The 16,406-nt window shown below is 42.2% G+C and overlaps 1 protein-coding gene across 1 annotated transcript in view; it reads right to left on the reverse strand.

Moving 5' to 3' along the window:
* Nucleotides 1-254: 254 nt before the first annotated feature.
* Nucleotides 255-16,406, reverse strand: part of TYW1 (tRNA-yW synthesizing protein 1 homolog) — a 144,203-nt gene continuing 128,051 nt past the window's right edge. The window contains exon 16 of the mRNA XM_025215033.1: nucleotides 255-2,011. Within this exon, the coding sequence (XP_025070818.1) occupies nucleotides 1,793-2,011 (219 nt within the window). The 3' untranslated portion in view covers nucleotides 255-1,792. The remainder of the gene's footprint in view (nucleotides 2,012-16,406) is intronic.

Here is a 16,406-nt window from a genome sequence, read left to right on the forward strand (position 1 = left end):
GGTTAGATATTAGGACAAATTTTCTCACTAGAAGGGTAGTAAAACACTGGACCAGGTTACCCAGAGAGGTGGTGGACTCTCCATCCCTGGAGGTTTTTTAAGACCCAGCTAGACAAAGCCTTGGCTGGGATGATCTAGTTGGGGGATGGTCCTGCTTTGAGCAGGGGGTTGGACTAGATGTGACCTCCTGAGGTCCCTTCCAACCCTCGTTTTCTACGATTCTATAATAAGCCTGAGATTTTACTGTATAACATCACAAACAATTTACATTTACATTTTGACCTGAATTTACAAGCTACAGAATATGCTCAGATGCAATCCCATTCCGTTATCAGCACAGGCAGTACACCAAAGTCTCCTACCCAGATTTTGTATGCGTGTATCATCAACGTTTTTAGCTGGTCTAAGCTGGCACCATCTGAAGGTCTGGTCCCAGCTATTTTCACAGTGATTTTCTCAGCTTACTGAGGAAGGTCTCCTGCCCTCTTACCGCATGTTTTCATGCAACGGCTTGGCATGTTTCACAACAGAACAGCAGATGAAAACAATGATTTCCACAATGACAACACCAAAACATTTATTTAAATGTAAATTTGCAGCAACAGTTTAAAAAAAAATCTCAGAATATAGCTAAATACCACGTGTGTCCCACTGTTTTTGACACAAGCATCCGTAAACACACATTAACTTCACCTTCTATGGGGGTTTTATATTTCTGTGGCTCCACACGTTATTCAGTCTCAAATAACATCAACTGACAGGTCTGCACCTTGATCCAATTCCATGGTGCTGCCATTTATTTCCTCCAGTGTTAGGAAGCTCACAATCAGACCCCAATTCCTCTTGCACCATCAAAGCTTTTTACAAAAAAATGAAACTGCCGAAAGGTTTTGAATAGAGACGCGGCAGAATATTCAACGAAAAGTCAAATCTAACCAATGACCTGGTTTGAGAGATTAACATTTATACATTGTTCCTCATTGTTTCCGACTGCTTTCAATCATTCATCATTTCAGCTCAAACGTAGAAAATGCTGCTTTGGGTGTTAAGACCTGATGTGTTTGTTTTCCATCTAAATTAGGGATTCAAATTTAAATCCATTACGAATTGATTGAAAAGATCAAGTCCTGAGAACCTACCTCATACCAAATTGGCACTGAAATTATTTGGACATCATGTGTAAATAAGGAAAGCATGACTTGGTACAGAAGAGCTACATGACATGTTTTGTTGGGAGACTCAAGAGGGACGGGGTGTAAAACCAGTTTTTAAAAGTCATTAAAAGAATCGTGACATTAGACGAGACTTATCTAAGTATGAAAGACTTGCGCTACTAGAAGAAACCTCAGTGGACACCATACTCCCTGCTAGATTGGGCTCCATATTAATCTTCTTTATTTTTTAATAGCAACTGGTGTGGAACAAGGACCAAACAGATGTCAGGCTCTCTCCTCAGTGAAGAGCGCAGCAACAAAATAAAAAATGGCATCGCCAAATTGTATGGGTCACAAGTCGTTGCTTTCTAATTGCAAAGTCTATGCAAGAATTACATGGCACCCTGCCAAAGCCAGTGAATTGCTTACCTGGATCATTTGGACTAGATTAAAAAAACGAGAGCATAAAATATTTATAATCCAAGGAGTCAGAGGAAATTGAAGGAAAAGGGGCTATAAAGGTCTCTGGTCTCCTTGTAACAATCAAACATCAGGGACACTGTGCAGATATTCTGTATTCATGTTACGCTATGGAAGGAAAAAAAATCAACTTTTTTCAGTACCCCATCTGAACAACATCAACAGCCTGAGATGTCCTTCTTGTTCTTCCGTTGATATCTAGTGTCCAAAGGATCGAAGCCCCTTTCTCTGGAGCCAAAAACTGCCCAGCACGGAGTTCTGGCCATGTAATCCGCCACAGTGAAAGTCTTAGATCCTCCGCTCTCGTCATAGTTTTGGACCAGCTCCTGAAAACGGTCGTAATCAATCCACGTGTACCATTCCCCATGAATCTTGAACTGGAAGAGAAAAAGGACATCTGTCTTGTTATCCTGGAGAGCTATGAAGAGTACCCAAAAAATCATATCTACGTGTTAAGACAACCATCAACCCCAGGTACAATTTTTAAACTGGTCATCAAATTACAACATTTCTTACTCCCTATATGCTGCACCTGTGCGGGGGGGAAAGAAACCAGATATTGGCTGAATGCAAAAAGTTGCAGGCAGTGTCCTAGTCACCAGAAATGGGAACTCGCTTTTTCTGATTCACATCTTAAGGCTTGACAGCGCGCACAGAAGTGGGACAACCACTTTTCTTAAAGCTCTAGTCCAAGGGAGGACAGTGTACACCAATGGCAGGCTGGAATGACCCAGCTCAGGTCAAAGGCAGCCAGAGCTAGGATCAGGCTGCTGCCACTTCTCCCTGCCATCCAGCCACAGCACAACACGGGTGAAGTCACCCAGCACCAAACATCACCAAAGCCCCTGCTCTGCAGGCCAAATCCAAAGGCTTTGCAGCAGAAACAGCACAAGGATTTTTAATGCCCTCGGCAAGTGAAAATTTGCCTCCCTCCCTTGTAACATACCTGGGACCTGGTGAGGGTGGGCACTAGGCAGTGGTCTGGAGCAGCGGCTCCGCAGCACTGGAGTTGCCCTGCTTGCTTCTGTACATGCCCAGACTCCCGAGGCAGCCACCGATTCGCATTTGCAAGTTGTGCGCACAATTTTTCCTGTCCCCTTCAACTTGCCTTAGACTTTCTCCTGTCCTCTTCAATTTGCTGCCCTAGGCAGTCGCCTCTGCTACCTGACCAGTTACGCCAGCTCTGCTTTGTGGGTCGGATCCAACCCAGGGGCCATAAGTTGCTCCTGCTCTAGTCATTAAAACAGTGTTCTCTACCAGCAGATTATCTTAAAGGCAGTTTGATCCCTTGGGTGTTTTACCTGCATGGCAAAAGTAAACGTACTTCAAGTCTTACAAACGCTTGGTGCTGCTTCCACAGAAGAAAAATTTCACCCTCAGCAATTAGTTTCTACTCAAAAGCCAACTTCCACTTCCAGGTATTCATCTGACTTGGAGATCAATGTTTCAAGTGCTGGAAAAAGTTTGTTGCAGCCTTAAATATTACAAAACATTAGCCATGCATTGCAGTTTGGAGGATGCCATGTACCACACTGATCACAGGTCCTGGCAGGAAACCGTAATACCAGCTGGAGGACATTCAAGAACAAGTGAAACAGCAGAGAGGAAACAGAGGTAGGTAGATGGGGGGGAAGGTTTTGTGCGCGTGCACGCACACGCATGTGTACTCTAAATGAGGCCAGTACACGGGGAAGGGAGAAAGGGAAAAAGGCTTAATTACATGACTTTTCTGATGTGCTAAGATTTTTAAGAACTGTGTATTTTGACAAGTCTGGGCTACATTTGTCTAATAAGCCTGTCATGCTAATTTAGCAACAGCCTTGGCTGACTCCTCAATTGGAATTTATCTGAGCTAAGAGCTTATTACACAGCCCATCCAAGAAAAAAAAGGAACACGTAGCAGCTCCACGGATTGTTTAAAGTGGAATGCTATGCATCTATAAGGCATTTGATTCCATGCCTAGTAGCTAAAAGCTTTTTCTTCTTCTTTCTTTTTTTGGCGGGAGGGGGGCGGGAAGGGGAGTGCAACCTGTGGATGTTGCTGATGTTAGCAATTTTTTTTCAAATAAAAGCCTTGCCACTGTTAATCTAGTGCTACTCCTATAATTAATTATGGAGAATACTTGCATGAGGAGGCCTCAACATAATTAGCTTAGTCAGGACTGGGAGACTACAGAGTCATGATTGCAGCAATATTTCCTCAGGTTATTCAACATTCATTCTAAATGCAGTTATATGAAGGCTGTGTCAGGCATCTGTTGTGATGTGTACAGCTGAAAAGTAAGGCACCTTAATTTAGTGGAGCTATTATTGTCATGCTGATTAGCGTGCTGCAGCAGACTCGATTAATCAAGTCTGCTCTGACGTGCTGTAATTACAGCACACGTCTACAGGCACCCCTGGATTCTCAGTGTGTCACTAACCTGCTATACAACGCTGGGCAAGTCACTTAACCTTTCCGGTTCCCTCATTGCTTGTATAAAGTGGAAGCTCCTTAGCCCTCTCTGCCTATGTTCCTGTAGCATTTCATCTGATCTAGGTTGGCACAACAGGTTCTGCTAAACAAAAAAGAAACGCTCCCAAGAGGCAGCTGACAGAAGGGGTATTGATACTTGCACTGTGTCCACACGGACGTTCATGGAATCCTCTGCAACTTGTGGCGAGATACTTAATCTTCTCCATACTTTATTCATCCCCTCTCTCTCAACTCAAATGTTTACCTGTGCCATGGGAAAATATCCCAAGGCTTAATTAATGACCAAAAAGCGGTTTGAAAACCCTAGGACAAAAAGCTATTTAGAAGAAATTTCACTAAATATCTCCAGACTCTACAAAATTTGGCAGAAAGTACACATACAATAGAAGGAAAAAAATTAAGCAAGTAGGTTTTTGTCTTTTTGTCTCACACCAACACGGCTACCCCTGAAACATGAAAGATGCCAAATTTCAGCCGATTTTGGATTTTAAACTTCACTGCAGGCCAACAAGGAAGTTTTTCTCCTCCCTACCTACCATCTGACACCGTCAGGGAAGGAATTCTACCTGATCCACACATCAAAGAGCTACTCCACACAGCTCACAAAGACACTCTCATGGACCCAGAGGACAGACTTCTATCTTCCACTCCCTCTGTGCAAAAATGAAGTTTATTTCCGACCTCTGGGGACTTTTTACCATCTTGTACCACCTACACTTTTCCCAGAGCCTGATGAAGGGAATTTGATTCCCGAAAGCTTGCAGAAAAGGACAATTTTCTTGCCATTTTCCAGTTGGTCTAATAAAAGCTATCATTTTGGAACCAAGAGTTCTAGTTTTTTGTATGTCTTTTTGTCTCAGACCAACACGGCTACCAAGTACACCCCTTAAGCAAGTCGGTTGGCAAAGCAGCCTTAAACATGAAGCAGTGCAACAGCAAACTGTTTAACGCACAAGGAAAGACCATTTGAAGCACTCTCAGCATAGGGAGCTGATCAAAACCATTGAAAGCCCAGAAGGGAAGATAAAAAACAATCTACCAAATGGTGATCAAAGATGAAATAGTTGAGGCCTGAAACCAATTGAGCACATGGCTAATTCAACAAAACTAGTTTCTTATAAGCGAATAGGATGCTCTTATCTTAGAAGGTTTAAAAAAAAAAAAAAAGGTTTGCAATAAGATTTTTTTTTTTTTTTTTAACAGTGGTCAGCAGCTGCTGAACTTTGTCCTCAATCTCATATTAAGAAAAACTGTTTAAGCACAAATCATCCAGACAAGATGAAAACCAAGATATGGATTAAAAAATTCAGCAACAGGCCAGCTGGCAAACCCTGTCTCAGCCTGGTCACATCCTTAAACTAGGTAATAACACGGTAATTCGTTGTGTATTATCTGCAGGATACACTGGACAAAAACTATTTCAAGATGAACAAACCCGACGCAGACCTCTGTACAGGCAAGACAATCAATAGTGATTCAGTTTCACCAGTGCTCAATTTAACAGGAATGTGTGGATTAAAACCACAAGCTTATGAATGGGTTAGCACTGATGTCCTTGTCCTTTTCAAAGTGCGCAGCAGCTGCATGAGCAATAGGCCATCATTGTCATCCAGCTGAGATGGGCATAGCTGTCTCTTATAGAGATGAGATTTTAAATGAGTTTTGGGACACAATTAAATTTTTTTTTTTTTAAACAAAATGAACCACTTTTCTCAGGCTTCAATAGGGCTGTATTTCACTGCTGTGGCTGCTCTTTTCTGGGGGACCTGACCGTTGTTAAAGTACTCTAGAAAAATGGTGTGGGAAAGGGAAGACAAAACATTAACTCTGATGGGCCATTTCTGGCCCAAGCAGCACCCGGGACACCGCGGCACTAGGACTTTTGGGACACCGTGGCACTCCTCAAAAGCTACAGAAAGTGAGCTCTCCGAATCCTCAAGGAAGTGCCAAACTCCACAATTCCCCTTCTTAGAAAAATAAGAAGGCAGCCATGACTGAAAGCAATTATGAGACATATCAATCTGCCTCACATGGTGTGCGGGGACTAAGACCAGCTACTGCCTGCATATAAATGGCGTTGCTGTTATTCCTATGAAAAATGAAGTGAGGAGGATCTAAAAAAGTGCTCCTATCAAAGCCCAAATCAACTGAGGTCAAACAGGCAAAGCTTCAGAGAGGCTCGATGGGAATGCACGCTGACCCAGGTAAGATCCTAACTGAAGCGGACAAACCAGTCTAGAATTGCAAATGAAACACACAGTGCTTTGGGTACATGAATGAGATGCGTCCCAAGTGCCACAGGCTTACAGAGGAACAAGGAGCAAAACTGTATTTGTATTCAGGTTGCGGCAGGTGCAAGGAGAGGAGGCGAGTTTGCCAGACAAGGTCAGTGAGGGCTGGCGAGGCTTCCCAACCCACCTGAGCGCAAGCAATGTGCTGAGACAAGGAACAAAAATGGCATCCCTCTGTGGGTTTGGTGTTAAACAGACAAATGAGCTACAACTCTTTTCTCCCGAAGCTCCTTTCCCAGCCGGGCTGGCCCCACACGGTGGGATTCCTCCATTTGAACTGGAACTTGACAATCCAAAGGGGCCTGGGTGAACTATGTGGGCTGCCTACGTGGCTTGAACCTAGCCTATGAACACTAAACACTTACCTGATCTGGCTGACATTAGATTTTAAACTGTTTGGCTATGTCTTCCCACACGAAGCCCCTTGCACAATGAGGACCATAAACCCAATGGGGGTTCTCTGCATACTAACATACCAACAATGTCCCCATTAAAATGATCAAACCAAGTTTCTGTGATATTTGCTACCGAAGCAAGTTAAGAAGCATTAAATATTTTTAGCGCAGAGATACGAAAACAATAAAACACAGAAATAGGGAAGTTATCTGTAAGCACAGTGTGTGTCAGAGAAACCAATTATTTCCTCCAAGACAATAATAATAATAAAAAAGGCAGATAAATTTGGGGTGGGGAACAGCTTCAATTGCCCTCATAGATTTGCAGATAAAATTATGATTTTATAGATAAGCAAAGATTTAAGGCTTCCAGTAGTCTTTCGGCATCCAGACAAAGGCGAGATACAGCCAAAAAACAATGTTATTTCAAAGGCTGGTACTGCTGGGAGTTTTACTGTTTCTCTCACTACCTAGTCAGGCGTTTAAGGTAATAAATATATGCACAAAAGACAAATGGCTGAACCTTTTTTTTTCAGCTGGCTCAATAAAAAAAAAAAGTAATAAAGCTTCGGTGAGACGGTCTCTTCTAGCCAGCTCTAAACCCAAGTCTGTTCTGTGCATACAGTGCAAATTCCTCTCTCCCAGAGCTTTGGCTGCAACACAAAGATCACAGAAATATCAGCTCAGACTTTCGCCCTCAGGCCTGGCTGCTCCAAGGGTTATCTCAGAGCTCCTCAACTCACAGGCTGGATTATCTCCCTCTCTCCATAGAGACTGCTTTGCCACCTTGTTCAGCTTCACAGTGGCTGAGCCCCTTTCTGTTTTACCCAAGAGTAGCAATTAAAAATTATTTCCTGGGAAGAACAAGTGGTCCCACGATAAATCCCACCGGACTGGTTTCAACGGAGTCTGGAGCAGACTTGGGGGCCTAAGCAATGAAAATACATGCCAAACAATATAAAAGCTACTGGATGCTGCTGCAACTTCAATTTCCTGAAGCTGTAAATAGAGTCATTTCTTATTATGGAAAATGATGAAAATTTGTGAAAGAAGGAACAGAGTCAGACATGGATAACAGCACACTGTTGCACTGCATATTTCTTCTCTTGCCAACCTATTTGCATAAGCAATTTTTTTTAGTAACTATTTTATAAAGAATTTATATTGGAGATAATACAATGTAGTAGTACAATATACTACATTCCACCAGACAGGCATAATTGCAGAGAAATAAAAGTCACAGTAGATTTATATGGTGGGGTAAAATACAGAAGAGAAACAGAGACTGTGACACATGAAATGCTTGAGCTGAAAAATGGAAGGTGGCCAAAAATCAATTAGTTTGTCCTAATAAGGATAACATTATATTCTCTTTGGAGGAACACATATTAGACTAAGGAATCAAGTCTCTCTTCATCCATTCACTTCGGCAGTTCTTTCTATTTCAAACCATTAGGCTCAGGAGAGAGAAAATAGTATGGGCAACATCAGAAAGTAAACCAGAACAGTGCAGCTAAGGTTACTCTGCAGCTCTAACACTTAGAGGGTTAAATCCTGAGCTGCAAGGAGATACCTTCTCATGGGTGAAGCTGCCCTTCCCAGGGCAATCATTACAGCTGTCTCCATGCAGGCTGTTGGGAAGGCAGAACTGAAAGAGCTAGGCAATCCTTTCCATGGCAAATGAAGTGCAATAAATGTATAGGATTTCAGTTTGGTCCCAAGTTGGATATCAAATGCAGGTGTACGTCTACCCAACATCTCTGCCACTAAATGGAGTGTTGAGGGGAGAATGAAACCCCCGGCATTACATTTTCTCTATCACTTGTTAATTGTCTTGGGCTGCATGGTTTGGTGCCCAGTCCAGCAACTGAAGTTTACATCACCCGTGCACAGTGTTTCAGACTGCATAACGATCACTCAGTGATTAGCAGAAAAGACAGCGTATGCTTCAGTGGCACTGCTATAGCAGCACAGTTACCGCTCCAGGATTACATGGGAGGGAACCGTCCTGAACTGGCAGGGCGATGGGCTGGACGCCGTCAGAGAGCATTTCTATCTCTAACATCTAGCATTTTCAAACCCAGCTGCAATGCGTTTTCTACTAATGTTTTCCCAGTTTGCTAACAGCACTGGGCGCTGGAAGAGGATGTTTCACCAGCCAACATTAAATGGGGAGGTCTTGCACATCCAGCATTTGATTCTTACTTCCATGCTGCTCCTTTTCTATCTGCCAATCTCAGCAAATACATGAAAATTTACTCTCCTCCCCTTGCCCTTCTATTAGACATTTCCAAATGACCATATTTCAACAGAAAGACTAGGCAATACAAGCAGCCAGCAGAGCAAGTGAGTGTATCAAGGTCACACACACACATACATGTGCATACACACCCACACAGTGTCATCCTATTGCTAGTGTTTTCCCAGACTCCTCTGATTTCATGAGAGCAGAGAACCATACCTTACATGAGTGTGCCCTGAGCTGGGACTGTGCTCCTTTCGCATCCATGGCAGCTTATAAGAAAACCATCATGTGGTGTTGCTCTTTGGTGTTTGGTGACTCACCTCTGAAGCAAGAATTTCAGCCTCACAACTGGGGTTTTGGAGAACTAGTCATACCTTTCCACCATCAATGTAATTTTATATATAAAGGAATACCGGTATTTTAGGGCCTGCAAACCATAAGGATGTCCCTCTAATGCAACAGTATAAAGCCTTCACTGGAAAACATACATGGTCACAAAATGACCTGCTCTCCTAGTTCAGTTATACCGTATTTACTCAGTTCTAGGACAAGGTTTTTCTCCCCCATTCAACAAGGGGAAAAATGAAGCCTCATCTTAGGATCATGTGTCAAGTTAAAGTGTAGTCAAAAGAGGGGGCAGGAATCCACTTGGCAAGGTACACAGAAGTGCAAGACCTGGAGTGGCAGCATAGGGTGGTGTGTGATCCGGCGTCAAAGCATGGGGCAATAAGGGACCTACATGGCACAGGACCAACCATGGGGGAGGAGGAGAGAACAGGTAGCAAGGTAGGCAAGAGGCAAAGGGACAGGCACCGGTGGAGGCAAGGGTCAGGAGCCAGGTCATCTGGCTCTTCCCCCTTTTGCCTCCCCACCACCTGCCCCTGCCACTGCTTTCCCCACAAAGGAATGAATTTAAGATGACCCTCCAATAATTAGATTCTATATGTAGAAAATTATAACTAATTGAACCTAATTATTTGAGGGTTGCTTAAATTTTAAGTCTTCATAGATTCAGACATTTTATGTCAAAAAATGTTGAAACCTTTCTAAGATTTACAGTCAGAGCAGCAGGCAGTACTACATCAACATTTCCAAAGGTAGGGTGAGTATTGATGTGCACACAAAGCTTAAAATGGGTTTTTTAGTCCCACACTTATACATTTATACTCTTACAGGCTAGAAAAAAGGTATTGTGCATTTTCAAGCATCTTCCTATAGCTCTATAAGCTGTACCGTATAGCCTATAGGAGTGCTCATATCTCAAATCAGGTGAGCCCACTGATGGGCTAGCAGTCATCTAAGATGATTGCTACCACAAATGCATTCCAAATGCTTTATATATAAGAATATTTAGAAGATAAAACAGTGGCAGAAACATGGACCATGCTTGGATTCCACTACATATTAATGGAATATTAGATTAGACTCAAAATAAACTCAGATCTGGCGAAATAACCAACACCATTTTCCCAGAGACCAGCATAAGCAGGCACTGTCCTAAGCTAGGAGGAGTGCCACTTCATTTAGTAGCCATGTCGTGGTACAGATGTTAAGAGATGCTGCCCATAGTCTCCTCCTCCCTGATGTTTGCAGGGACGCCAAACACATTAACTTTACAACAAACCTGCTTTCTCCAAGACCTGACAGCAGAAGGGCTAAAACTGCTGATGAATCCAAGTCCATTTCAGCATATTATTCTCCAATGCAAAGCCTCTGTTTATCAGCCTTCCACTTTTGATATCCAGATGTGTAATCTGTCATACAATACAGCCTAGAAACCAGACAGGAGTGTACAGTCTAGTCATTAAAGCAAGAGAATAGGAGCCAGAAACTACTCAAATACAACTGCGACTGAGGGCAGTGTAAAACCCCAGGCAGACAAACAGATCTGACTCAATCGACCTACCTGTCATTTCATCTTCCAATGCCTCTCTTTCTCCATCTGCACAATGAAAATGTAACTGCCCCCTCCTTTTCTTCTGTGCACTGCTTAATTTATAAAAGTTTAAGACTGATGAGCTCCTTCAGTGGGAGGTAGGTAAGTACAAAATTATTTCATGAAAAATCTGCTATTTAAAAGATACTGCCACTTTATTAGGGCTCTGCGGTGGAACAATTTTATGCCGCTAGCTTTATACTCTACCTTTCCAGCATAAAGCAAAAGCTCTTTCTTGTCAAAGTGCGCACCAAGAAAATTCTTAAATCAGAACTGTAGCAGGAAGAATTCTCACGCAACTTTGAAGCTTTAGGTCCTTCATTTAGAATTTGTGACAGTAAGCCATCTTAATAAATAGAATAGCTTTTATACTTTCGCACAAAGCAGCATTAAACAGATTAAACATAATGAGAGTGCAAAGCACTTACATTATGCAAATTTTATAACAAGGCTGTTTTTACCATCTGCGAATCGAAATCTGTCTGAGTCACTCAGCTGTTTCATTAAGTTATTATGGACAGTTTCTTTAACTAGTCAAGTCTCAGAGTGTATACCTGTCACACAGTGAGAGTGAGGGAACTGGAGTTGATGGAAAGCCGTAAGAACATGGTAGACACATAACTCCAACCAAGATCACATGGCTTCTTCTACATCAGATCTTCTAATCCCCTACTGTCTATTTTCAATTATAAAGTTCAGGCTTTAAGAGAAGAAACTAGAAGAAAGACATGAATCAAATCAAATGTTGGAAAGGGAATTTATAGTATAGATGGCATGTAGGGATGAGAATTTCATCAGGTATCATCCTCTTGGGGTAAAATGAAAGTCCATAGATCAACACTGAATGTTCAGGACAATAATACTGCTGTGTAAATACATCCCTTCAGGACATCTGAAAAACCAATATCAATGAAAAGATTATCATACAAGAAGTGTTCAACTAATTATACATCAATCTTTTGCTGGTCAAAAGTAGGCTCTTGACCATATACTTATTGATTTAGATCAATAAACAAGCTATATTACTAGTTGCAGACATTCTTTAAAAGTTGGCATCTGTCAAGTCTTATAAATTTATTACTGCAGTCCAAAAAAGGTGAAGAAATTCTGCACTAGTATACCTTTATCACCGCTCACTAATGCTAAAGCCATTAGATCCAGGCGGGATCTCTCTTCTGTAATTTATTTGCCTCTATTTATTAAATCTAATCTTAGGTGGGTTATTTGTAATCAAAGATTGATCGCTGTAGATTTTTTTTTTTTAAATCCATACCAGCATCATTATGGAATAGTCCATCTCTCAATTGAGCCAAAGATATAGCCGGACAGTTTTAATTCTAATGGATGAAAAATGGATTACTTTTGGAACAACTGTGATTTTTGTTTTTTAATAACTAACGGATCAAGCACAGCAGACCCAGCTTTGCGTCTCGAGAGCAGCAATGAAAAGTTTCACAGGAAACATTAAATTACAAGCCGCCGTGCCAACATTAGTATTGCCTTTGAGAACGTGGATTGTATGTTGAATGGGTGGGGAACAACACGGCTCTTGTAAACATCGGGAAGTTTATTCCCTGTTCAAATAAAAGTAACCTTTTCACAGGGGATGATAAATTGAGGTCTTGATTCCTCTCTGAGATACAATCCCACTGCAATCGGTGGAGTTACCCTGAAGACCTGTTATCAGAAACAGGCAGAGCATGTAATCCAGACTCTGGATTGCATAGTTTGCAATGACGGGGGTTGCTTACAACCCAGAAGGGATCTCTAAGGTGTAGGACCATTAAGGCCCAGCTGAAAATAAAACGTTACAGAGATTTTTGCTCATGTCTCATTAGTCAACACGCAGCAAGCTGCTGTGAGCATGTTGTCCTCCCTCTATACAGGAGAGCTCATCAGCAAGGAACAAAGCAACTTATTTGCATCCTTTTACTGAAACCTCTGGAGTCTCCTTCAGAGAGAACTGCAATAATAGGTAAGAGATGCTTCAATTAAATGTCCTACGGACCACTTGATCATCTAGCCTGGCCTCCTTTGTAACATAAGCCGTTACATTTGAACCAGTTAAACCAGATGTTGACTTGCTCCTGCCAGAGTCCCAACTGCCAGAGTCCCAACCCTTTGGTCTATTAGGGGAAAATAGTAGACACTACGTGACAGAAGCCACATGTAGGTTAACAAAGGTGGACTTCACACCTACGTGCACGCGGCACAACCGAACGATGGAATAGTGATGACGGCCCTGGACTAACTAGCCAGTTGACTGCCTCAGTGTGTGGCCTCACTGTTGAGGAAACAAGCCTTGATCTCATTTGGGACCACAAAGGAAGGAGCTCATAGCATATTTCAATTCGGACATATTGTGGATCCAAGCATATCCAAAAACTACCGGAAAAAAAAATCCTGAACACCAAGTGGAAAAGCATGAAACAAATCGTGTTAACGAGAAACCCCTGACTAGAACACAACAGGAATGGCACAGCCAGAAAAGAAACCCATCACAAAAGCAAGGTAGATATTTAAATGAACATAAGGGAATACAATTGGCAAGCAAGGGCAGCAGCACAATGGAGCATGTGGTAAATGCCAGGGTAAAGCCAATTCAACAAAAAGGAACAGACATTTTTATTCGAGAAATTATGGAGATTGTAACTTTCATTCAAAAAAGATAGTTGCTGCAAGGCATCTGCAGCATATTTTCCCCTCCTATTAGTCACTCACTCCATTTTGTGTCAAGGATACATTTATTGTTACAACACAAGGAAAAACCAGCTGCCTAAGTTCTCTCACTGGAAAGGTTATTAGAATTAATTGTTAAATTATAAACTTGCGGCTGTCTCAATATCTCAGCCAATTAATTCAAAAGTACTGTAATAAATTAGATTTTTGTACTTCACTGTTTATAGGATTTGCCACAAAGCAAATATAATTACTTGATAATATGTCAGCATTGCTGGAAGGAAAAAAAAATCAAAGGAGAGAGCTGGAATTCTCCATGCACCTAACAAGGAGAGATGGAGGTTATCGGTTTAAGAAACGAGGGTGCAAAGAAGGGGAGAGCAAGGAAAAAAAGACAATTGGGGTCAGCAGCTACAAGAAATGTCACCACAGACTGGATGACAGAAGCAGAAGACAGCTAAGGACACTGTGGGACTCGGGGTTTCCTTCCTTCATTTTATAGGCTGCCACTTGATGGCAACGACTGTCCTACAGCAGTCAGTGCCCAGTCAACCTCAAAAAGGCGCAAGAATCAGTTTCTCAGCCTACAGGTTTATATTAATCTAATAATCAAGTATTTTCTAATCCTTTTGGACAATGCAATAGTAACAGCCAGGTCTAACCTCTCTTAAAATAAATGAGAGTCTTTCCATTCACTTCAATGAGAGGTTTAGTTGAGACCCAAACGTAACACTTTCAAAGGCACCCAATTCCTATATTCCAGAGACAGGTGCACTAGAAACCAAGTTCTCACTGAAAGATCAGTGGGACTTATGAGACGAAGTGCCAGGCTCTTCAAGGTGTTCGAGTGTCCCAGATGCTTGCATGTGTCTAAGAAGATATTCTGAAGCAGGGATGTCAAATGCATGGCCCGCAGAGCTGCTCTATCCAGCCTGTTGGGGGGAAGGAGGTGTGGTGTGCCACCGAATCTAAGGGCTTTGGGCCCCAGCAAACCTGGCAGGAGTGAGCAGGGGCCGATACAGCCCTGGTCGCCCTCTAGCCACTTCATTCAGCACCTCCACAATGGCCCTAGCTTCTCAGTCGCCAGCCCTACTGACATCGCATGGAGGAGCCTCCTAGAGTCAGAGCTAGAGCTGCCGCTTCCACATGCCCCAGGTTGGAGTTAGAGCTGCCACCATCGCCGCGTGCCCCAGCTGGATCCAGCTCACAAGGAGGTCTGCAGTCCAGATCCGATCCAGGGCACAAGATGAATCTGACACCCCTGTTTTAAAGCTTCGAGGTACCCAATTCCCATGGATTTCCTAAAAAAGTATTAAAAACCCCAATGGATTTCATAGATTTTACGGGTCGGAAGGGACCTCAGTAGATCATCGAGTCCGACCCCCTGCCCTGGGCAGGAAAGAGCGCTGAGGTCAGATGATGCCCAGCTACCTTTTTCAGAACCTAAACACGTGGCCCTAAGTGATCAGGAGCCTAAGCATTCATTGAGTCCACAAGCAGCTTCCAGTCAGCGTTGCTCATTAAGGACAAAGCCAGGTATTATTAGCAGAGAGCATCGTTTCTCTGTCATTCTGAGACTCTCTTGAACATACTAGCATTACAATAAAGATGTTCTCCCTCCACCTTCCCCCGCCCCACCAACACCACAACTAACTTGAACTTAATAAAACTGAGATCTATCTAGCAGAACACAATGAAGCAAATTAAATGTGTTAATGATTTTTACTATTCTCTTTCCCCCACCTCCTCTGGTTTGTATTTTAAAGATTCCTTTCATTTTGTAATTATTCACTGCAGGCTGATGGCTCCCATAGCACTGGTTTGTAGCCAATAAAACACTGACAAATTTTCTTCTCCACTGGAGCCTGAAATCCAGAATTAAAAGGAATGGAAATAAATTTACTTTTTATTAGTTATTTTAGTACCCAAGTATAGATCGCTTCCCAAAGACACCCTCTCCTAATAGATTTGGAAAACAAAACAGTTGCAGAATTCCCCAGGGGTTGGTATCAGTCTATGCTTGTTACTGTTAATAAGGGTGTTACTTAAATTATGTATCAATAACCTAGGGGGGAATTTGTTTCCTTTCATTCCCTAAGCCAGTCTTTCACCTTGGAATACAAGAGTTTTTTTTTCTGTTGAGCAACTCACTCCAGCACACCTACCAGGACCACCAGACAGGATTTAACATGGAAACCAAGGAAGAGTTCAAGGTGCCACAAGTCAATAAAACAGCCCGTCTCAGGATTCTCACCAGAAGTGGTAACTTCCGCACTTTCCCAAGAGACATTTTCAGCAATTACAGTTAGTGATAAAAATACCAATCAAAAATAATTTCTGATTTTCTGCGAATTGTGATGTGGACTGATCATCTGATGTCGTGCTGCCTGGAGAACCCCCCACACACAAGAGTACAATAGCCTCAATCAACGGAATAAAGAATAAGATTTCGCCATCTAAGCAAGCAATCAGAGAATGCCACCCATAAGGATAGGGTACACTAATAGCAAAACTATGACCATTCACATAACAAGTAGCTGTTACATCAGTGGTCTAGCTGATTCTTTATTTCACACTTCTCATAATCTTCCTATTAGTTTTTTCTAGAATTCAGAATCCAAATTACACTTGGTATTTTTCCTACCCTGCATCCCTAAAAATTAATCATGCTTTTGGCATTTCACTTACATTTCAAATTACTTTGATGGCATTTATAAGAAACCTACGTTTCAAAGGAAATATATATGCTG

The sequence above is a fragment of the Alligator sinensis genome, unplaced genomic scaffold (genome assembly GCF_000455745.1).
Source record: "Alligator sinensis unplaced genomic scaffold, ASM45574v1 scaffold1227_1, whole genome shotgun sequence".
Taxonomy (NCBI): domain Eukaryota; kingdom Metazoa; phylum Chordata; order Crocodylia; family Alligatoridae; genus Alligator; species Alligator sinensis.